The sequence below is a fragment of the Lagopus muta genome, chromosome 2 (assembly GCF_023343835.1).
Source record: "Lagopus muta isolate bLagMut1 chromosome 2, bLagMut1 primary, whole genome shotgun sequence".
In the NCBI taxonomy this organism is placed as follows: domain Eukaryota; kingdom Metazoa; phylum Chordata; class Aves; order Galliformes; family Phasianidae; genus Lagopus; species Lagopus muta.
The window spans coordinates 8,726,387-8,751,364 of NC_064434.1; the positions used below are offsets into that span (position 1 = coordinate 8,726,387).

Below are 24,978 nucleotides of genomic sequence, written 5' to 3' on the forward strand. Positions count from 1 at the left end.
TAAACCTGCAGTTCAATTATTACTGAAGTTCTCTTTCAATTTCACGACTGTCATTATAGATTGGGGCTTATCAGAATCACAACCAGTGCTTCTGGGAGTGTTCTAGGAGAAATCAATTTTACTTTTAATGTCATCACACTGCTGAAAACTTCCTTCACAGTGTAGTCTATATGTTTGGGTGGTTTTTTTTGTTTTTTTTTGGGGGTCTTATTTTGAACTCAGATCTTTTATTGCTGGCATATGAGCACCCTATCAGAACCCATTTTTGAAGCTTTATCACTAACTGTCCCATGCTTCAGATTCTTTTTTTTTTTTTTTTTATTTCACTTTTTTTTTCCCTGATGAAAGTAAAGCAAAAAAAGTGTTTGATTTAATTACAAGCTAGTTCACAACTTCTACTACAATTAGAATTTGTATTAGGTTGCAAATGCAGTTTGGCTGATTCATTTCTATCAAGTGGAGTAAGGCTGCACCCACTTGTAGAGTAGACTGCATGGCCAGCAGCAACTAAGGAATGAGCCAAATTACTCTCCCCATACAGAACATCAACCTCTAATCTCATTCCAGAGCCATAGTGGTTAAAATGAAATATGAGACCAGGTTTACCAAGAAGCTCTTGAAACAGAAGCTTGGCTTCACTACTCCAGTATTCCCCTGCAGCAGGAAGCATACCATGTAAAGAGCAAGAGTATGCCAAGCGTGGTAAGTAAGACAGAGCTTCTGGAATAACTTTAAGTTTATGGATAGCTGAATAGGGGATGCTTTTCAAAAAGCCATAATCAATAAATGTAAGAACAACAGACTGACTTGTCACTTCACTAATCTCTGCCCTGTTCCACTGTGCTTCCACTCCAAATTGGATCAAGCAACTGGTACCAGGAGCTACAGATTCTTCAGGCAAAGCAGGCAAGTTCTCAGGAATATCAGAGAGCAGCAAAGTCAACTTCTTCATGCAATCAAATGTGTCTTCAAATTGGACACAGAAGTTTGAAGGATCAGTAACCATAGTTGCAAACCCAGGGTACCTTCCGTCACTTTGCAGAGGTATCCACGTGACTGAATTTAATCTGACAGATTTAGCAAATTCCTTAAAGTCCACATTCCCGGATTTTTCCGATCCAATAGTCTGACAAAGACTTGAAGGCTGATCCAAGTACTCAATGAGCAGAAATTCCCCTATTAAAATTTCTACTTCCCAGATATGAGAGGATTCCAAATATCTCAGAAACAAGATCCTTATTTCGCGACTTAGGAGTGCATTTACTATAGGGACAAATGGAATATTCAGTTTTTTAAACCAAACCCATTCACAAAACACAGCTTGTTTAGGAATCCTTTTCATCTCATTACTGAGACTCTTTGCATTATTTAAGGACACCACCTCACAGTTGCCATAATCAATGAAATAAACCAGCATTAACTTCTCCCTGATAAACATCTTTATCACTTTTGAGCGATACCACTTCAAGTTCCTTTCAGATTTTGTCATACACTCCAACCCTTCTTCAATGCTTTCCACTGTAAGCAAACCACTTACTTGTGCTTCTTTGACCAGCATTACGTTTAAGTCATTTAATATTTGCAGATTTCTAACTAACTGCACATTAAATTCTCCATCCACTGAAACATTCATTACTTCTGCTCTTTCTACCTGTCCAGAACTTAAGTCTTGAGGAGGGATATCTATATGTGTTTCAAAAGTATTTTTCATGTTAACAGCACAATTTTCCCCCTGATCCCCTAAGCCATTCATGGACTTCCCACCTTGAGCACTCTCATTTGTAACCTGAATCTGTTTTGGCATACTTTCCCAATCATGCACTGGTTTGTTTTGCAATCCTGCCTTGCCTTTTCTCTGCTGAAGATCATAAGACAAAGACTTCCCATCACAAATTATTTCCACTTCCCACTGCTCTCCATGTCGTTCTGTGAACTTGCAAGTGACTGGCTTACCATTTATTTTGCTTAGAAAATAGGAAGTACCTTCATCAGTCCAGCTTTCATCAGAAGTTTTTACTTTGCTAAGGAAACAATGAGTGCTGAGCCTCGGAAAAGTTAAGAGTTTTCTTTGAATTCCACAGATTTTGGAAGGGCTTACAACGGCTGTATTTCCATAGTCAATGAACTCAACCTCATACGAGTTTCCTGATTTCAGAGCTTTGATAACTGCCCTGTAGTAAAAACTGTCAGCGGCATGCTCTGCTAAAATGAGATCCCCTACCCTGAGCTCATCTAAGCCACTTTCACGATGGCTATTCACCACACTTTCATTTAATTCTTCTTCTAGTTGAATTATTAAGTTTTCATCTTCTACAAACTGAATGTAGAAGCTTGATGGATTATTTATGTGAGAAATATACACTTCCACTTCAGAATTCATCTGAATATCACGTGGAGGAAGACTAGTTAATTCAGAAACGTTCTCATTACTCTTTTCCTGCTGACCTGTACTGGTTGGTTGCTTGGTACAAGATTCAGAGGGAGCATTTATAGCTATTCCATTCAAATCTGAAGGATAACATTGTGATAGAGAAGCAGGCTTTCCATCCAGATGTTTCTCTCTGCGTTCCAGGACAGTGCAGACAGTTTCACGAAAAAGTGGCTCTTCACTGTCCTCAGAACTCAATGGGCTGGAGGACTCACTATGCAGGTCATGTGTGCTACCATCAGCTTGCTCTTCATCTCCAAAATGCTGTTCTGCATCTGTCCGGCAATAGTTACGTACCTGATGTACCAGTTTAGTTTCCAATTCAATTCTTCCATGATTTTTAGCATTTCCTTCTTTAACTTCTTTGTCAACTTCCACGTGATGCGCCACTTCGTGATTTCCAGCATATCGTTCTGTATAATCCGTAACAACTGCCAATTCCTCCAATATTTTTTCTTCAATTTTCTGACCCACTTGGAGCTGTTCATCATACAGCTCTACAACAATCTGGCCATTTGATTCTCTGGATACAATCACAGCCCTCAGCAGTTTACCAAGGAAAGTCTCCTCAAACCATCTAATAACACCTGCTGGAACATTTTTCTCCCTGAAGTCTGACAGACGGCATTTAATAGCTTGCATGGGTGTGAATATAAGGTCTGTGGCAGAGTCTGGAAGAGGCATCACCTGGTCTCTCTCTGTCATCTGCTTATTTCCAAAATCCACAAAGTCAGCATACAAATAAGACGTTGATTTCATAGGAGAGACCAAAGCTCTATAAAAGAGACCATCTTCAAAATATCTAGCTATACATAATCGCATATTGCTAGTATAACATTTTGTGTGATCTGCCAGTTTGCTCATTTCACTAACCTTCTTCATCAACGCCTCTATAGTTTCAGTGTTTCGATTAAGCTGGCAGTAGAATTTTGAAAAGCTATGTATATGAGTTATGTAAATTTCTTCCTCGCTTCCAATTTTTATATTAAAAGTTGAATAGAAAAAACTGTACAGAGAACCCAAAGGTACAAGCTTTTGCAACTCAATACAGTCAGAGTGGTTGAGTCCACATTCCCTGAGAAACTCCTCTGCACCAACAAATGGAGTCTGTAGGTCAACTATATTGCATAAACTGCTTGAACTAAGAACAAGAGCATAGACAGTGCAAGTCAGTGGTCCAACAGAAGCAGAAATGAAGTCTTTAAAATGTCTACACACTTCTTCAGGCCAATTAAATGCATCAGTCTGTAAGGGTACATTTCTAAGTGCACACTGAAATGCCTGACTTTCCAGAGTTAAGAAATCTGGAAGAATAGCCTGAAGATCATTAAGTACAACTCTTTCCCGATAGCCATAATCTACAAAAATCACATCAACCTCATCTGGGGATATCTGCTGTACAACAGCTGCTCTGTACCACTTCCCATCTTTGGGACATTTAACAACACAGGCAACCTGTCCAGTTTTGTAAGGATGGGTATGTTCTTTATAGTAAGTCTGGATTTGCTTCATTAAACTATCTAGCTCTGGCAGTTTATTTTGCAACTGGCATGAAAAATCTGCTGGGGAAACACTGTAAGAACACACCACTTCAAAAACAGCTCCCGGTTTAAACACAAACTCTTTATAATGTATTTTTTCCTCAGGCTCTAGTTTACGACCTTCAGAGAGAACATCTTTTCCGAACAAGGACCGTGTAACAGACTTTCTCAGCACAGAAGGCATGCTTACTGTTTTTTCCTTCTGAACTACTTGTCTACTTCGTGATGTGCTGTTTTTATAAGTTTTAGAGGCACACAGTGCATTTACATGTTTTTGTCTAGATCTGCTTTGATTCCGGGCTCGGAATTTTTTGGACACGTTCAGAGCAGAATCTGATCTCCTTTCCCAGTATTCTGCATACCCAGCCTGAACCATAAGTGCAGCAACACTGCATTTCTGAGAAGCAATATTATACAATGCATTAACAGTGTATTTGTTGCCATGCTTACCAATGACCTGAAACAACAGTACTCTGTTAGATACAACCTCTTTGAAGAAATCATTCTCCTTTTTAACCCACATATCATCAACAGGAAAAGCACAAGCAAGTTCACAACACATGGCTAAAGCTGGCAAACTGGAAAACTCCGGAAGCAATGTTTTCACATCATAAGAGGGCACTAGGTCTGTATTCCCAAAATCCAAAAAATAAACAGTAACATTTACATCAAGCACTTCAGTGACAATACCTCGATAATAATGTCCATCTTTGCTATACCGAGCACAGCACAGTAATCCAGGTTCTGGGTTTTTAAGGACTCTTTCCTCAGCTCCACACTGGTTATACACATCTGCAATATTTTCTGTCAAGGCTTGAAACTCATTCTGATACGCACACATTTGAATCCAGAAGTTGGATGGGTTTATGACGTACACCACAAAAGCAGCATGATGAGAATTCATCTGCATTTCTACACGTTTGCAATGACTTGATAAAGACTCACCCCATTCAGGTAAGCAGTTTTTTGTCTGTCTATTTCCAGCAAAACTCTCACATGACTTGTGAGAACTGCGTGTAAAGCACACAGCATGTGCTCTGCAGCTTACACCAATATTGGTGATTTTGGTTTCCAAAGGTGAGACACATAAGGCAGCTCCTTCATTCAACTTTTCTGGATGCTCAGTATTAATTCCAAAATTTTCACCTGGCAATGTAATGTAATACAAGTGATCACTGGCATCAAATGAGTTAACATAAATACATACAGAATTTTGTCCTGCCAAGGCTTGTATAAACCTTTTCAGCTGAAGTTTTATTACTGCCTTATCATCATTACCAAAACAAGACAGCGCACACGGAAATGAAATCATTGGTAGTGACATGAACTCTGCTAGAAGCTTCTTAACACAACTAGATGGTACAGCTTCAATGTTACCAAAATCCATAAACCAGACTTTCACAGACAAGTCTGGTAGAAGCTGCCTTATCACTCCTCTATGCCACTGTCCATTTTTCCTTTTGGCAGCACAAAATTGTCCTAAACTATCAGAAAATGTATTACTTCTTGTGCTGATATCTTCATAATACAAGCACATAGCTTCTGTCAAATTTTCCAGCTCTTTTTGCCATTTCTGTATCTGACAGTAAAATTTACTTGGGCTTTCTGCGGTAGTTATTTTTACACTTACCCTACTGTCAGCTGGTAGATTCGGAAAAAGAACATCTGAAAATAACCAGGAAGAGTCTGATGGTTTCTCAGGATTACTAAAACTAAGTAACTCCTGGACTGAAAGTTTCTGTTGCAGAAATTGTGGCAGTGTCCTGAACTGTGGGGGAAACACTTTTAACATTTCTACAATAAGACGAAAGGAATCTCTATCCGCAAGTTTCCCTAAGTTCAGTTCAAGAACATCACTGATGATCTTCGGTACTTCAAGAATAAACAACTGGTATGATGTGACAGCTTCTACATGACCTGTGACCTCTAATCCCACCAGTGATGAAAAATAATTTATGGCTTTGGGACTCCATTTTTCTCTAAGAGGAACTATGTTTGCAAAAATCCCACAAACTATCATTGGTGGCAGCTGGAAAAATTTATCACAAGCAGAAGCAACATGCACTTCCTCAACCATTACCACTTGTCCAGTGTCTATGAGGAAGGTCTCAAAAAAATGCCCTTTTTTTTCCAAAACTTTTCCTCTAAACCAATTTCCCTCTTTGTCTTCCACAAAGCAAGATCCACCAATGTCAACATTATCTCTTCCTTTGAATACACGTTGTATTTCTTGTTGTAGTATGTGGTAGTCAGGTTCACACCCTCCCTTGCGTTCACCCTTGAATGCTATAAGCAAGGATTCTCGTCTGCACTCTGTGTGAATTATCTTCAGATTCATATCTACTATGTCTGATGAGGGAGTCAGAAGTTCCATTCTGTCTGCAAAGAAAAGGAGCAAGATCAGCCTGATAAATTTCCATATTTTACTTTATCAACTAATTCCTTACAGAAAGCTTTTAGAATGTTTTAATAGCATCTTTTTACTGATCCAGCTAAAATGCATACTAAGCATTTAACGTTTACCAATTTCCTCTTTTACTTAATTTTTTCTGTGAAAAGATATCCAGAAATACTTGAAGAAAAAAAAATATATATATATCTGGTGTTGCTCTTGTGACTATAGTCTAGTTTCCAAAACAATACATAAGAGAGGGAGGAGGAGGTGCAAGACCATGAAAATACGTTACCATGTTAATATATATGTATATATATATACAACCTCTACTCATCTCACAAAGGTTACTTACATAGTAAATTCAAATACTACGTTCTCCCTTGGAGATTCAGTCCAGAGTTTTGCCCTACAGGATCTGCAGTTACAAGAATTTATCTGCAGAAGCGTTTCCAGTCCATTCCTTCCTTCTAAATACTGGGATGACAAAGACTCTTCTCATCCTCTTGTTTTAGTGCAAATCATTTCTTCAAATCAATGACACTTCATCTTGCTGTGTTACACCATTACATACAGCTGCACTGTTTGCAAAGCTCTTTAACAGAACAGCAGCTCTCATCAAAAGCAGACATAAAGGAGTGAGTGGCCACATAACCTGCGGTCAGAAGAAATCTGATCCTTGTCATTCTAGTTCTACTCCACCAAAAAGCTTACCAGAACACCTTGTGCTGAAGAAGGAAGAGATGATGCTACAGACACATGGCTTTTCCAGAACAGTTTAAAAAAAACACAAAGGAAACAAAATCTCTCAATAGAAGCAGTACCAAACCCAGCTCCAGCAAACAGTTTCTTAAGGAATTCCCTCAATTCCTCACCATTTCCCATAATAAGACAGAAAACTAAACCTTCAAAATACACTTTTGTCTACCTGACAAAAACATCTGAGAATCAAAACTGAGAAGACGCATCATTGATGCTTTGGCGCCTTGTTTCTCTCAGCGAAACACATAACAGATGGAAACAGCTTTTCTCATCAGCGTTTTTTTGGGGCAGTTATCATAACCCCAAATAACAACATCACACCACAGCACACCTATTCCTACAGCTTACAAAGTGAGCCCTTCCTTCACACTCACCTACCCGACATGGAGTGTTCTTTCAGGGCACAGTTCTCAGAAGGCTCAGACTCTGTATCTCTCTAGAATATAACAAGAAATCATTACGTAATGAAACTTCTGTTTTCTAAAAGCTCCCAGCTCTCCTCAACACAGCCCAGAAGGGTAAATCAGGGTGTGAGGAACCCACAAAGATTTACACAGTGCCACCACGCCCGACAACGAGACCACCGAGCACACCAACAGCAGAACCCCGGAACAGAGGCAGAGCCCCGCGCGCCCGCCCCGCAGCCGGCACGAGGCTCCAGCACCACCGCAGGCGCTCAGCGGAGCGAGGGCTGAGCCCGCACCGCGCCGCTCCCCCCGCGCGGCCGCTGCAGGACGAAACCCCACAGCGAAAACCGCCACTCACAAGCACGAAAGCGACATGTAAAAGCCAGTACCTCCACAGAACGGCAGTTCGATGCCACCCGGACGCCAGCAGCAACACAAGACCACCGCACTCCGCCAGCCGACAAAATGGCAGCGGGAGCACGGCCGAACACACCGAGACCAGCGCGCCACGCGAAACGAAGGCTCTGCTAGCGTGCAGGGCGGGCCTTAGGGTTGATTGACGGCGGCGCTCAGCCAATCAGCACGGCGATGGGCGAGAGGCGTCGCGTCCCTCGTGCTGAGGGCGGGAGGGGTGGAGAGGTGTGGGTTTAAATTTCCCGTTCTGGGCGTAATAAAGGTGCTCACGATAAAGACACGTGGTGTGAGAAGCAGTGCTCCTGAAAAGAACAGTGAAGTATAGGAGCAAGCTGCCCGGATGGTGGAGTCGTCATCCTTGGATGTGTTCAAGAACCGTGGTTCTGAGGGGTGTGGGAAGTAGGTCAGACTGGTGGCAGTTGGACTAAGTGATCTTGGTAGTCTTCTCCAACCTCACGGATTCTATGATTCTATGAATAAAGTAATGTAGAAATGCCCTATGCAGTCTCTCCATGCCACCGTTTTCCCATTTGGTGCTTTTTTTCAGCTATAAAACCAACGTGTTAAGCCAGCCTTGGCTTTCTTCCTAGCAGCATACGTTAAGTTTTCACACCTGTACATGCCTTCAGGCAGCTTCTCGTGGAGGCTTTCCTGCAGGAGGCATCATTCCCTGCCTGAACCCCTCTAACAGGAGGCAGAGTCTTAAGAAAGGCTCTCCAAACCTGCAAATAAATGTCTGCAGCACAAGGAGAGAGTGATTTAGCAGCTAAGCATCTGTAGCATGCTTTTTTCTTTTTCTTTTTTCTCCCCCACATAAATGTGCTAATCTGCAAATACTTACTGCTTATTTGCAGGTACCGTGTTTTGTGTAGATGTACTGGTGGGGAATTTAGGGCACTCTTCTAAAAAGACTAGACAAAATTGAAGGTTTCTTGAAAATACAGCTTCCAACTGTTCGTCTGCTTTAAAGAGGTGCATGTGCTATTTCTAAAGGTAGAATGCTACTATATTTAGCACAAAATAACCTTGTAATACTGAAATTTTCCCTTCTCTAGGACGCTTTGAAGCTGTTTGACTAGGTTAATGTACGTATGTTGCTTGATGTTACATTATCAGATTTCTCATCCATCGCATTAATTGGGCAGAGTTAGGTAAGAGTGAAGGTCATTAGTATTACGTTTATAGAGAGCAAAATTAAGACTAAATCTTGTAAAGAATTTACGTTATTGCGAGATTAAATCCTCAAAATGAAATGTAGAATCCAAAGTAGGCATCCAAGCCTTTTCAGTGCAAAGGGAGAGTGCTGCCTCCAAGTGACAATTCAGAAGCCCCGTGTGCTGCATCAGCAGCAATCTTCTGCTCATTAATCTGGAGATTATGAATATGTTACAAAAGAATGTGGGGTGGGACTGTGCTTTTCTCTGTAACTTAAACTGAAGTCATCCCTGTTCAGACTACAATCCAAAATTCACTCCTGAAGGCACAGCGCTATTTTTCTTATATTGACATCTTGCTATACTCAAATTACAGTGCTGATGGCAGCTGTAATATAATGATCTTATGGCTAGAACAGTCAGAAATTGACTCTTTCAGCAAGAGTGACTTTTAAAGTTGTGTTCCACCTCCCTATAAGAGTGCCTTGGCCATGGGCAGTATGATGGAATGCATAGTTTGTCCATCCTGTTTGAAGTTGTTCCACTGTTGGTGGTAGAAAAGGAAAAGAAAGGCATGAGTAGATAGTCCCACAGGGCAGAATGGATGATGCAGCTTTCTCTCCTCTTTCCAGAAGGAAAGAACAGCTATTTTGCTGTTTATGCCTTTTGTATAGATCTTCTTTGCAGTTTTTCTTTTCTGCAGCCGGCGAGGGAATTGTGGAATTGTGGCATTATGCATGCACATATGTGGCATTTTTTTGGTAGCTCTTTGGTTTGCTCAAAAATTGTATGATTTTTTTTCCCCAGACTTAGTATCTACATTGGCAAATACATATAAAGCATATTCCCTGTTACCTGGTTACCGTGAGTTAACCATTAAATATTTTTGCTGATTTATTCTGAAAGCAGGTTAACAACTTTCTAGTAAGCTTACTTTTATCTTACTGACAGAAATAAAAATAATATAAACTAAGATGGAAAAAAAAAAGGTATTATTTCAATTTGTGAGCACTTTATCACTTAACAAATCCTGAATAGAAAATACCTCAAAGATGAAACTCCCAAATTGAGCCTCATGTTGTCTTTTCTCTATATCAAACTAATTAACAAGGAGGCTCTTCATATAGTCTGAGATACATGTATGCACGTCCCCTCTGGAATGTTGCCTGAATGTTTTCATGAGAAAAATCATGCTGAAAGGCCCAAGTATTCAGCCTTCTCTTCAGGAAATTTTTGCTGTGATTTGCCGTAATAACAGTTAATGAAAAACTGAAACTTTTCACTGGAAAAGCCTTCTGTACTCATGGGATGAGGTGGCTGCATGTACTCATTTTTATATTGTAAGAGATGGTGGTCTGACCGTTTTGCTATGTTCAGTACACTTTCATGTTGGATTTCTTGTGAAGAACTGGATATTAATTTTCCTTATAGATTGAAGTGTAATGTAAAGAAAATAAAACTGTTCTTCAACTACAGTTTAGCGCAGTATCATAAATGAAGTTCTGCTGCCAGCTGCCTTCCAGGAGGTAGAACACAGCAATGTGTGAGGTGAGCAAAAGCTGGGCATATTCTGCTGTTTCTAACTGTCTCTCCCTGGGATTGTCAGCTTCTCTTCTGTCAGAGTTTTAAAATAACAGTGAGCCCCACTGAACTCCTTGGCAGGGGGAAAAATGGCTGACCATCAACCTCCATGGATGGCAAGAGTTACTGGCTAGAAGAGAAGGGGAGTATCTCCCCAGCTGAAGGGCAAAGAAAGTTTTAAGACTTCATCCTGCACTTAATGTTCCCTTCCTGATGATGGTTCTGTGAACAGTATGCTGATTGGACTGAATCCCCTTCTGAAGCACCTGGCATTCACTAAGAACAATGTAAAAATTATAACTGTTTTGATTAGTTCCTCACACGAGGAGAGCCAGAGGATTAGACACTACCCATCCTACTTTTAATCTCTGACACTTCTGGGATCTGTCTTTTACCGTTGTTTTGATTGTTTCTGAATATTAATATTATAAAACTTACTAAAATTGATAACATTCTTTTTCATTTTAGTCTGTCATAACAAAGCCCTTATAAGGTTCATTTATTAGATTGCTACATAGTGAAGTTTTTGGGCATAGTAACTCATGTTTCATGCCTTAGTTCCAGTCCTCTCTGAATTCAGTCTCATGCAAAATTGAAAATGCAGCAGTGTTTTCGTATTGTCATCGATGTTTATTTGTTGCATGTAATGAATTGCTGTTCAAAAAAGCAGTACTACATTCCTGTTAATAGCACATGTGATGGTCTTTTACTTAAAAATATTTAAGTAAATATTCTTAAAAGGGACAATGTATGAAACACGTGGGTATGAATGAGTGGCAACAGCAGAAACAGAAGACCTTAAAAAGTTCTGAAAATGGAGAGTGAAAACACATTTTACTAAAGACAAATCTCACAATAAGCGGAGCATCCTTTTCCAGCTTGGCTAAACTCAGGATTATTGTTTTTTAAACGATGAAATTTACTTTAGAGATAGGGGATATAAAAAGAATCACATAATTCTGTGGGCTTATCCTGAAAAGGTCACAGTCTTCAGAATTGTTCATGTTGCAGAATCAGTATATCACTGTTGTGATTTTATTTTTTTTTTTCTGAAGTCAGTTCAGGAGTTTTGCTGCCTTTTGTAGTAGACTTGGAAAACAAAACAAAACAGGACTCTAAATAATCATCTCAAAACAAACGTTTGTGCACTTTTTTTTTTTTATTTTGACTTTGAAAGTGTGTTCTCAATGCGTCCTGTTATGTTAACCTGAATGATAGCCACTAGGTGGCAGGAACAACCACATGTTTAGCCGGATGCTCGAAAATACACGTGTGTTACTTCAACAGAAGGAAGGAGTGCAAGAGCGATTACTCCCATCTGACCAATAATGAAATATAAGGGTGCAAGCGCTGCAGAGTTTCACTAGAAGGGTCATCACATTCATTGCACCATTTGAAACCATTTACTTTTTTTTTTTTTTTTCAGGCAAACTGGGCTAAGTCTGAAATACTTTTAGTGTATTATGCCTATTTTCTCAATATGCTGTCAAACATCATTTCAAATATTTTAGTAAATCACGTGCCAATCTTCTGCTACTGTATTTTTAAAAATTGCTTTAATATAGTTGCTAATAAGAAGTTAGTTATTAACTCAGCAGGTTACATGTCGGAAAGTGGAACATGGAAACAGCTTTTGTGAAATACTTTCAGCAATAGGAGTAGTTATTGCTTCTTTTTAAAACACACCTTGCATGTTAAATTGGCAGTTACGCTCACAACAAGGAGAAGAGAAATGGATTACCTCAGAACATACAAATCTTTTACAGTTGAAATAGCAAATTGAGATTTGTTAAATAATGGGACAAAGCAAAAGGTAGAATTTCTGTCAGTAGGGGCCACACAAAGCACATGAGTTTTGTCGTAGTAACTATAACACTCCAATACAGGTATGTACATACAGTCTCAGTATCAGTGGTGAGACTGAGTTTCCCTCTTGTGCAGTTTTCTTGGTGCTATGTGATAAGGTTTTGCCACTATATCATCTGAAATGTCAATTAGGCCACCGATAGTAAAGCTGTATAGTATCATGTAGCTGTATACTATCATACAGAGATGTATAAGTATCATATAATGGTTTGTCCTGGAAGTGTTTTTTAAAGATCAAAATTCCTTGCCGGGGTGGAGACATCTTTCACTCAACTACATTTCTCAAAGCCCCGTCCAACCTGGCTTTGAACACTTCTTGGGATGGGGCTCACAGTTTCTCTGGACAGTCTGTTGTAGCGTCTTTCCACTCTCTGATGATATTTTGCCTTATATCTGATATAAATCTACAGTTTTTCAGTTTAAAGCTGTAACTCTTTGTCTTCTTACTTCCATGCCTTCGTAAAAAGTCTCTCTCCGTATTTCTTATACACCCCTTTTAAGTACTGAAAGGCTGCAGTGAGGTCTCTATGGAACCTTATCTTTTCCAGGGTGAACAAGCCTCAGCCTGCCTTCAAAGGACAGGTACTCCAGCCATCTGATCATCTTTTTTGGCCTCCAGATGTTACTATAACAGCTCCATTTCTTCTTTATGCCATGGCCCCCACAGCTGGATGCAGTACTGCAGGTGAGGTCTCATAAGGGCAGAGCATAGGGAAAGAATCACGTGCACAACAATTTTACATTGCTTAACCAAATGTGCTGTGCTGGTAGGGAGAGTCTCATGTTCCTTCTACATTAGCAGTACCTATGGCACAACTGGAGTAGATCTGAGAAGTGAAACATTGGTACTGATGACCCAGTATGCACATCAAGCAGATCTTAAGGGTAGAACTGTTATGTAAGATGAGTTCTAGAGTAGTCACTTGGACTGGATGTCCAGTAGCATTTGAAAAGATTTTTTTGAGTCACATTCCATGGGATTCTTGCATGTGTGCACCGAAATAGGTCTGCACTGTTGATCAAATCAGGGTAACTGAGGATGTTTATGAGATTCACTTCCAGTTCTAAATTAAATTTAATGAAGAAGCACCTAGGAAGAAGCTATACTTAGGCATTCAGTGGCTGAATTCCTAGTGGAATTCATGGCAGTTGGAGAGAAGGACTAATGAAGAGGTTGATAATCGCTACAGGAAAAGCAGTAATGAGCTTCAGAATAGAATTTTAACAATTTCAGTTCTTTAGATTCAAAAGGTTCTATTTCTAGCAGAAAATATTGAATTTCTAAAAATTTTATATGTATAGCAAGAAGTTTGAGATATTTTTTTAAGTACATTTGAGACTTTTTAAATACTGAGATTAGTTTTCTCTGAGGGAAAAATAAAGTCCCATATGCAGTGACAATTCTGTGTCTTGAAATGTTGAATGTTTCTGATGCATAGTAGAACAATACATAGTGATAGTGGGTAAACTGATTAATTTGTGAGTGAAATCACAGGAAAGAAGATGTAGCAAAGGACTTTCTAAGTCATCTATTTGTTTCTGAAAAGATCAAGTGAATGATTTAAAAGGTTTTTAAAATTATTCATGATTATTCTCCATTTCAATTAACTAATTCTGGCCCTAGCCCTACAAGCTGGATGTGAAGAAGGATGTTTAGCTTTCTGCAGAATTTAATGGCCACCATGGGTGTCTGATCAGGTACGCATTCTGTAGATCTGGTGATATTTTTGTGGTCTTAATTCATACTCATGTAAAATCCTAGCAAACCTGTGTGTGAATTTTACATGTTCAAATAAAAATCAAACTTTCCACAGTATTAACCAAATAGTTGTTTTGGCTCAGACCTTGTCTATGCAGGTATTCACTGGGATGCATAATATTTAAGGAAGGTACTCCTACTTGGAATCTTGGAATCTTGGAAATACTTGGAATCTTTTTTATTAAAGCTTTTTTTTTTTTTTTTTTTTTTAAAGAAAAAAAAAGGATTAGTACAGAAAACAGCTTTGATTGCTTAACTCTCTTCATCTCATAGTTCAGGTATTTAAATTCTACAGGGTTTTTTTATTCAGGAATATTGAGCTTTCTAATTCCCACTGTAGCAGTGTTCAGCATCTTTTTGAAGGTGAGGTCCATGGCTTAAGCTAGTCTCATGTTTGTTCTTTTTTCTTAAAAGCCTTGCAATGTTAGACTTCACTGTTAATCATTATATCTTTCTTGTTAAAGATTTTACATCTTGTCTGTGTTTACAAACAGAATAAATTCCCTAAAAGTATTTTCTGGCATTTGCCATCGGTCATTTGCATGAAATTTAAAGTCACAGTGCAAACAATGGCAGTGATCATTACAACATGTGCTTGCTTGTCACACTTTCAGTACAACCTGTTCTCTAATTCCAATACTCTTGGGTATTCATATGTATGTATATGTCCTTTAATGCCAGTTCTGTTTATAGTGAATAGCCAAATCTTACCTTCATATAGGTGCAATAAGTGTGCTCCTTACAGAGATGTTTGCATACATAATTTCACTCACTGAGATTAATTTAGAGACAGATTTTAAGTTAAAACATAGTAAAGCATTTTGTTCCTTAATTGCTCTCTGGTAAATCTTAGAGATTTACATAGCAGAAAGCAAAAAGTGTTATTGCATGATGGTCTTTTAGGCAATACTGGAAAAAAAGATGATATACTACAGCAGTTTTAATTGCTGCAAGGTGCTGATCCATCCTTGGAATTAAAGTACAGGGTTTTGTCATCACATGTATTGAAGGAGCAAAGACAGGATGAAAATCACACCAGCACTTAAGGAAAATTTAGTCCTTATTGAAGTCAGTGGCAGAACTCCCATTGACTTCACTGGGGCCAGAATTTCACTCCATATATTTAAGGAACAACAAAAAATGTATTAGGTGTGTTATTAATACTGTGTAGAAAGTTCTACATATATATGTATGTATATATATATATACAGTATCTGTTTGGCTATTTGTTATTTGTGCTACAGATTCATTTTGAATCTTAGGTCCCTTAAAGCAAAAAATAACTTTCATAATTAGCACTATAAGAATCTGACTGCACCGTCAACTTTGCACAAATGGATGCATGTGCCTGTCAGGAACTCACTGACAGTAAAGCTAATGAAAGACAGAATATACTCAGTAGCATGACTTTTTCTTTTTGAAAATCACTCACTCTTGACCCAGAGCTTGGCCACATTCAGGAAATTATGTAAGTAGCACCTCCCAACCCAGACTCTGTGCTAAGCTCTTTTCCCAGCATTCAGACTACTCTTAAGTTTTCCCATCTCTGTCATGTAAAATGGTATTTCTGGGCAGGTGGAGATTTCTGCTTCATATACTTTACTTTTACATGCAGTCTAAGCCACATAAAACACATTCAGGCCATGTTCATGTTAGATTTTTAGTATCAGCTCAGCTACCTCAGTGCAAAACCTATTCCTGTTATGCTCTACACAAATGTGCTTTGAGGTTTACCAGTATAGTGTACTTTGGTTTCAAAACAGCAATGTCTAAACCAGTGGCTAAAAAGACTGAATAAACATGGTTCCAAATTTTATCCTATGGATTTTCATATAAATTGTTATTACAGTACTTTTTTCTGTATTTCTTAATAAGGTAATGGGGAAATCATAAGGCCCTACTACTGCTAGATAAAGATGTTGTTAACCAAGTGTTTCACTTGTATGTTAAGAATAGATTCTAAGTACTGAGACAGCCAGTCATCTTCATGTTGATGAAGATGTTGAGCACCACTTATGCACACCCACCTGTATGTGCACAAAATCAATTTAACTCTAATTCCTGCATTCTTCTGAACATCTGTATCACCAAAGTGCTTGTACACACATTGTATGTAATCCATTATCTCACCATGAAATATTTACTGCAGTGAGACCACTACTGTTTTATCAATTCTGTACAAGAATGAATGAAGAATGCTTCATTACCATGCTATATTTGAAATATTAAGAAGTTATTTCACGATCAATTTTAGATAATATTTTCTGAAATTTTTGCATGCATTATTTTCAATGGAAAGAGAAAAAATGACCCTAATGGAAGTTAGTGACAGATTCATCATTAAATTCAGAAGAGTTTAAATTTTATGAGACTGATTTGAACAAAAGGGAGGCAGTTTTTATGTGTAGAATAGTCCTTCTTTATGAGTCAACAGACACTTCAAAAATTATTGGGTATGATTCTACTGTCAGCTTGAGACCATATTAAAATAGAAGATCTGGATGGAACCCGCCTGTTTTTGAGAGCAAGGAAGTTTTAATAGTGTGACTGAATTACGCTGATTGGGACAGAGAATAATCTCGTGTCCTGTTTGGCACATTTGGAGCACAGAAGTAGCTTCTCTGCAGGACCTTGTGCTGGCCTTATTGAACACAATGAGATTATAGGAGACCCACTTCTTAGGTTTGTCAAGGTCCATCTGGATGGCATGTTGTCCTCACTGCCCAGATTGGTATCTGCCATCTGCAAACTTGCAGAGGGTGCACTCATTCCCACTGTCCATGTCATCAAAAGAGATGTTAAATATTCAACACATTTAATATTTAATATACTAAATAGTGCCAGTCCCAAAATCAACCCTTGAGGAACACCACACATCACTGATTTCCACCTGGACATTGAGCTGATCAACCCTTGAGGATCACCACACATCACTGATTTCCACCTGGACATTGAGCTGTTGACCACAACTTTGAAGGGCCACCATCAAGCCAGTTTATACCCACTAAGTGTTCCATCCATCAAATCTACATCTCTCCAATTTAGAGAAAAGGATGTTGTGTGAGACAATGTAATGCTTTTCCTTCTAAGGACCAGACTTCCTTCCCACTCAGAGTGGTACACAGTGACTTTTCTAGATGTTTCACTAGAAAACAACACCATCTTGACTATATCTAACAACACCATTGACTAATGTAAAAATGTAAAAGACAAGGGAAACTGAATTTTGGGTTGCATTGAACACAACCAGCTGATCAAAAGAGATGATTATTCCTCTTCATTGAGTTTTAGTATGGTCTCACCTTGAATACTACATGGACTTCTGTGTTCAACTACATAAAAAAGGAAAATAAAATACTTGAAAGCATCCAGAGGAGGGGAATAAAGCTGTGATGGGGCTGAGGAGAGGCCAAGGTTACTTGTGTTGTTGGTCTGGAAAACAAGAGGCCGAGAGTCAACCTCACAGCTCTCTGCAGCTCCTGAGGAGGTGAAGCAGAGGGAGGTGCTCTGCTCCTGGCAAATGATGGTAGAACAGGACCAGCACAAAGCTGCACCAGGGGAGGGTCAGACTGGGCACTGGGAAACATTACTATGAGGATGGTCAAACATCAGAATGGGCTTCTTAAAGAGGTGGTTAGTGAGACATGGCTGTCAGTGTTCAATAAATGTTTGGACAATGTCCACATTAATACTTAAACTTTTGCTTAGCTCTAACAATGTCAGAGAGTTGGACTAGATGATCTTAGGTCTTCGGTTTCCCTTTTGTTCAAAGAAAATTGATTTGAAGCTTAGCTGACAGGTTGTTACAGCACTTGTGTTACATAGGATAATGCAGAGGAGTGGAAAAGGTAGGATGAGCTTGAGGTCACATTCATGCAAATGGTCATAGTGGTTCATGGAAATGGTTCGTTTTCTTTCATGTGTTCTGTGTCAGGGTGATCTTTCAGCTGAACAGGTCAGTGTGGTCTTGAGCATTATCTGTTTATCTGAACCCTAAAGTGTTTGCTTTGAATAATTCTTATCATTTTTCTTACTCAAAGAATTACACAATGTGCAATACCTCTAAAACATCTTATCAGGAATCTTTTGAAGCATTAAAATATATTTTTGCCTATTAAGACTTACTAAGTAACTGGCAAATATGAAATTATTTGAGATCTGTATTCCACTGAAATATATATCCATAAAAATAAAAATTAGAATGTAAATATGAATTGAATAGAAACAAGTGTGTAAACATAGCAGCTTTAAATTAGATAGCAGGGGTAAACAATAAGAAAGATACAATTGCACAGACTTCATGGTGGATTGTGCAATCACGCTGGAGACCTTAGGTATGTACTTCAGTTGGTAGCCTGCTCTGACACCCACAGTCTCCAAATATTGTATTAGGTGCTCACTTTAAACTATTCTCCACTTCAGTCACATCCCCAGTTGCAGTGTCAGCAAACATGAGAGAAAAGCTGCTGTAACTTCCCACAAAACAGCTAGATTGAAAGTCAGGCTGTAGGTTTGTTGAATTCTAGAATTCATGAAAGGGTAAAAATAAATAATTGAATCAAAGATGTGTATATGTATGGATATATTTGAGAGCAGTCAAAATAGCAATAGAATTGAAAATTGAATAAAAATATGAAAAATAATTATTTTCTTGAAAATTCAGAAGCTTGGTAAGATCTGTAAGAGATTAGGGAATGTTTCTACTAACTAAAAGAACAAGTAATTTTTGCTCTGATTTTAAGTTTCCCAAGAAAACCAAACAACACATTTCTGTTGCATTAGCTATGAAGTTATGAGACTCATTCAGAACTCTGACCTGGTCTACCTTTGACCTTGGCTTTGACAGCATAAGACCAGGAAATTTCAGAACCAAAAATGTACTTAATGCTCTGATATAGATTTTGAAGTTACATAAAACTTCATGGCTTAATGGGTTTTTAGGTAGTATAGGCTTTCTAGCTTTCTCTTAGACAAATCCTGCTTAATGTGCATATTAAATGCCAAACTGTCTTCCTGATATCGTGTCCCCATTTTTTCTCAGTTCCTTTCAAGCAGACTAACATTTTTTCCTCTTTACTGCTGTCACATCCAACTTATTTACCACATTATTTGCCTTAAAGTAAGACTATTCTATAGATGCCTTTTTAAAGCACAGGTGTGAGACAGCCCAGTCTTGATAAATTTACTTTCATTTATGGTTTTTAATATTAATTGAAAACTTCTATATTTGGAGTTGAGAATGAAAGCTTGACCCCCAATTTAAGTGTTAAATGAGGAGTAGGGCTCAGACTCAATGCTATGATACCAATAGTTCTCTAAGATCTTTTCAACTCACATGGCATCTTATTCTGTGAACTAAGTAAAAAGTTTGTCTTCAAGGCTTGTTTTTAACCTGGATAGAAAAAATTCATATAGAATTAGCTGCTAGTACTACTTTGTACCATGTAAAGTGATGATTGTCATTTTCTATCAAAGTAAAAGCAAGCTCATGATAAAAAATCAAATTCTGCATTTTTGTTCTCAGCTGCATCTAAAGTTGGAGAGTTGATAATTGGCAACACTCAAGAATGCCTGCTCTAGGAAAGACTCAGTGTGTAAGGAGTTTGCAGCTGCTTTTGAAATGTATATTTATCCAATTGTTTAATTTTTTCCTCTTAGGAGATGGTGAAACATTAATGTGTGCTAATTAAGTCTGTTTGCCCAGATGGATTGAGGCCAAATTTCAAGTGTGATATAACACCTGATAAAACAGTCACTTGAGAAAAGGATCCTTGCAAACAAGCTTGAAAGGTAAGGATGATTTGATAATAAGGTCTACTGAAAACAAGCTTATGCTAGATATGCTAGTGTATGTGATGGTTCTCACATGAACCTTTCCTTGGAATCAATAATCTTAAATCATTGTGTATTTCAAATTTCAAAATCAAGTATATAATCAAAATTTCAAATCAAGTATTTCAAATTCAAAATTGTGTATTTCAGGGTATGAATCACTGAAGATAAACTGTGTAACAGTATGGCAGAATAAATGAAAGTAGTTGAAGCTGCGGAACAGAACCAGAAAAACTGGGAGACTGTACCTTGAATTTGGTAAACATAGTTACTGTGAGTAATAGTTACTAATTCACATTTTGACTTCTTACATTTTATCCCCATCAATTACTAAAGATATGAATAATAATGTACATAATTACTACTGTAAATCACAAGCAGTTATGCAAAAGAGAGCTGGGAACAGAATGTAAATTGACTGCCCATTTCAGTAAATGAATATTTTTTTAAGGAAGAAACCATCCACTTAAATTAAGAAATACTAATAAATCATAGAATCATAGAATCATAGAATCACTAAGGTTGGAAAAGACCTAAAAGATCACCCAGTCCAACCGTTCACCTATTCCCAATAGCTCCTACTAAACCATGTCCCTCAACGCAACATCCAGTATGATGCAATATATGAAGAAGGGTGTTCTGTTTTGTCTTTATAGACATTATCAGCAGCATTCCTTATCATAATCCTATGAAGCGACTGTACACAGGAATGAACTGTATCTGTGCTCCTCACCATTTCCAAAGATGCTAAGAAATTCCTATAGACTGGATCATAGTATCTTACTTTTTTTGCTTAGTTCTAGTCCTGGATTTATTTCAAAATAGTCTTCAACAGTACTTGTATTGCCATACAAGAATATGTCCAGGCAAACAGTGATACAGTCAATTATACCAATTGCATTGCTTGGCCATAGTAACCAGTTATTTGCATTTTTTCTGGGTTAGAGATACAGATACTATCTTTAATCATTCATTTCAGTTGATGTTTTGTTCTCTGCTTACCAAAAGAGTAAGCTGGCCAAAATCTCACACTGGTAAATAATTTCTGTTCGTTACAAAAAAATAAAATAAAATAAAATAAAAAAATAAAAATTCTGTTTTGTTACAATTGGACAGCTAAAAACCTGTTGCCCTGAAAAATTTGAACATTCATTTCATAATGCTGTCCTCACATTGTGGGTACTCCTTATTCTACAAATAATCTTGAGATTAGAAGTACTGTAAGCACAAAAATCTATCCATCTAACAAGTTTCAGAGTGCATATTTTTGTGAATTGCACTGCACCTTGACTTTGCAGCACAGGCATACATTCGTTGCCCATACGCTACTCTTGGATATACTATAGGAGAAACTTAGATGGTAACTGGAAGTAGAGGACTTCCATCAGTTCAAATGAAGATCTGGGTAAAGACAGGCAGCAGTCTGCGTGAACTGATGATAACATTCTGTTCCTTGCCTTCAGTTTCTAGTTGTTCAGTATCATAATTAGTCTACTTGCATGACTAACAGATGACTGGAAAGAGGACTTCACCCACCTCCAATAAATGGAGATTAAAGGCTAGTAGCTATTGAGGGCACATCCAGCTTGCTACTTCTGTGAGGCCTTACATAAGTAGAGACAGCAGAAGCAGACCAGTTAGAGTCACATAAGGCTGCTACAGACTTGTCTTTAGACTAAACTCTCTCCATCTCAGCATGGCAGTGACTATAAATGTCTTCTACAGAACTTCTACTGTCAATGAAGTTTAAAAGAGTAACCCATTTCTCTGGTTTTGGATTAAGAAGAAAGCAAGCACTTTTATGGAGATTTAAGCAAAACAACGGAGGTATCATTTTTTTCCAATCTTAAAATTAGGGAAAAATTATGAGCCAATTAGTTTTAAATATAGATAGAAGAGTGTTAGTGGTATTATATAGCTGACATTATTTTTATAGCATACTGAGTCCTGGGAAATCAGAGTGCAGAAAGTCATACAGGATTGAAAATGCAACAGGAACAAGTACGTGGGAACAAAGACAAGTGGGAACAAATAAGTGAAAAACTGACAGCAGTGGCTATGACTGAGAAGTTAGAAGGAGAAGAATGATATAAAAAAAAATGAGATGAGAAAAAAGTACTTGAGAGACTTAAAGACATTTTTAGAAGTTTTAAAACAAAAGAAACATTGGCGACAAAGTCATGCTGTTAATAACAATGCAGAACAGGCAGAAATCTTCTTGAAATGTTTTTATTTTCATTTTGGGAAACCATGTTAGATGACTGTGTAATAAGATCATGCCCAAATATTTTCCACACCAATAGCAACTAATGTCGATATTAAATATCAGCTATTACACTGCATAGTTTAAAAAGCACACAGGGATGAGCTTGCATCCAAAAGTTTTTTGTTTTTTTTTTTAAAGCTGCTTGCAGAGGTATCTATTTTTAATGTTGATTTTAATTAGTCTTCAGACACTTCTTAAGAACTCGAAGAAAGCTAGCATTGTGTCAGGAAGGAGCTATTGTTTACTTAGCATGCAGCACGATTTCAAAATAGAGTTCATAGCAACTTGATACCCAGCTGGGGAGATGCGTTCTGAGAGTCTTCATGTAAGGTTGACTAGGCTGTAAAGCTTCAGACAGTGGTTAGCCCACTGCGTAGTCTACCATTGGCAGTTTGTTACTAGTGACTTTCCTTGTGGCTCAATACCCAGCCCAGAACTATTCAATGCTGTCAAAGAGACTTTACACAAAGTTTTGATTTTCACACAAGATTTTGATTTAGAACATGATGCATGTACTGAAATCACAAAACAAGCACAATACAATATCCATCTGAATTACAGTACAACTGCTATTCTCAGTAGCAGTCTCTATGCTCAGCTGTCACTCGTGAGGTCTAAGCCACCTATTCATTTCCACTTACTCTAGTCTGACAAATACAGGAAGGAATTCACACTCTTCTGATGAACTTCAGTAGAAACATTCACACCATCGGTTTACCCATTCAGCTGCTGATAGCTCTTCTTTCTAAAACAAAGGCCACCCTCTGGGCCCTCTCTCTGTCGAGGTAAAGTCGGGCTCTTAGACAGCTGTGATTAGCCCCATCCTGCACTATTCTCTAAGCTTCATGAGTACATTCGCCATGCTCATTTTCACTGAGCTTTCCCATTATAGGGGTTTATTCGCTAAATCAATTTCACCGCTTTGGTCTTCGTGAACAATTTGAGAGGACAGAACAGAACGCACTCTTAGCAAGTACGCGAGTGAGAACCAATAGAGGGGAGTGGGAGGACTGACACTGCAGGGCAGGGCTGCAAATGAGGGCTTGGACAAGCTAGAGAAGTGGGACCGCAGGAAGTTCAGCAAAGGCAATTACAGAGCCCGGTATCTGAAGTAGGAGACGACTGGGCTCCCCAGTACAAAAAAGACAGGGATCTCTTGGAAAGAGTCCAGCGGAGGGCCACGAAGATGGTGAAGGGCCTGGAGCATCTCTCCTATGAGGAAAGGCTGAGTGAACTGGGTCTGTTCAGCCTTGAGAAAAGGAGACTGAGAGGGGACCTGATCCAGGTCTATAAATATCTAAGGTGTGGGGGGCAGAATGGCGAGGCCGGACTCTTTTCAGTGGTGAGTGGAGACAGGACAAGGGGAAATGGCCAGAAACTGGAGCATAGGAAGTTCCGCACAAACATGCGCAAGAACTTCTTTACAGTGAGGTGACGGAGCACTGGAACAGGCTGCCCAGGGAGTTGGTGGAGTCTCCTTCTCTGGAGACGTTCAAGACCTGCCTGGATGCCTACCTGTGCTACCTGGTGTAGGGAACCTGCTTTGGCAGGGGGGTTGGACTCGATGATCTCAGGAGGTCCCTTCCAACCCCTACAATTCTGTGATTCTGTGATTCTGTGATTCTGTATAATAGAACAGATTGGAGAATAACTTGACAGAAAAACAGCCTTCCAGAAGAGGAACTGTTAGACAAGCTAAGCATGAATCAGCACTGTGCAGCTCTAACTATAATCGTTTGCCTTGTAAGAGACTGTTTCAAGAAAGAGAGAACCCATCTGAAGTGCTGTGCCTTTCATAGGGAGTTCAATCAAATGATAGGACAGATTTCATAGAATCACAGAACTGTTTGAGTTGGAAGGAACCTTTAAAGGTCATCTAGTCCAACTCCTTTCCAACAAACAGGGACAGCTATAGCTAGATCAGGTTGCTCAGAGCCCCATGCAGCCTGACCTTGAATGTCTCCAGGGACAGGGCATCCACTGCAGCTCTGGGCAACCTGTTCCAGTGCCTCACCACCTTTGCTGTAAAAAACATTTTGCTCATATCCTGTCTAAATCTCCCCTCTTTTAGTTTGAAACCCTTGTCTATCACAACAGACCCTGCTAAAGAATTTGCCCCCTTCCTTCTTATAGCCATCCTTTGAATACCAAAAGACCCCAGTGAGGTCACTTCTGAATCTTCTCCAGGTAGAACAGCCCCAGTGCTCAGCCTGCCCTCATAGTAGGGGTGTTCCATCCCTTATGCCATTTCTGTGGCCTTCCTCTGGACATTCTCCAAGAGGTTCATGTCTCTCCAGTACTGAGGAGTCGGTATATGGACATGTACTTGAGGTGAGGTCTAATCAGAGAAAAGGGGCTGGACCACCTCCCTCAACCTGAAGCCATGCTTCTTTTGATGCAGCTCAGAATGTGATTGGCTTTCTGGGCTACAAGGACACATTGCTGGCTCATGAAATCCTTTTCAGCAGGGCTGTGCTCTGTCGTTTTGTCCCCCAGCTTGTATTGACAGTGGGTGTTGCCATGACTCAGGTTCAAGACTTTGCACTTGAATTTGTTGAACCTCATGAGGTTCCCCT

At 38.9% G+C, this 24,978-nt stretch overlaps 1 protein-coding gene across 3 annotated transcripts; it reads right to left on the reverse strand.

Moving 5' to 3' along the window:
* Positions 1-300: 300 nt before the first annotated feature.
* TDRD15 (tudor domain containing 15) lies at positions 301-8,136 on the reverse strand. 3 transcript variants are annotated; one of them, XM_048937066.1, is made up of 3 exons: positions 7,920-8,136; positions 7,502-7,559; positions 301-6,348 (listed from the first exon to the last, which is right to left on the reverse strand). In XM_048937066.1, exons 2-3 carry the CDS (start codon positions 7,506-7,508, stop codon positions 371-373), a joined length of 5,985 nt encoding a protein of 1,994 aa, XP_048793023.1. In that variant the 5' UTR covers positions 7,509-7,559; positions 7,920-8,136; the 3' UTR covers positions 301-370. The 3 variants fall into 3 exon arrangements, with proteins under 3 accessions (XP_048793023.1, XP_048793024.1, XP_048793025.1); XM_048937067.1 differs by having other exon boundaries at positions 301-6,344; positions 7,498-7,559; XM_048937068.1 differs by having other exon boundaries at positions 7,498-7,559.
* Between the last annotated feature and the right edge of the window lie 16,842 nt (positions 8,137-24,978).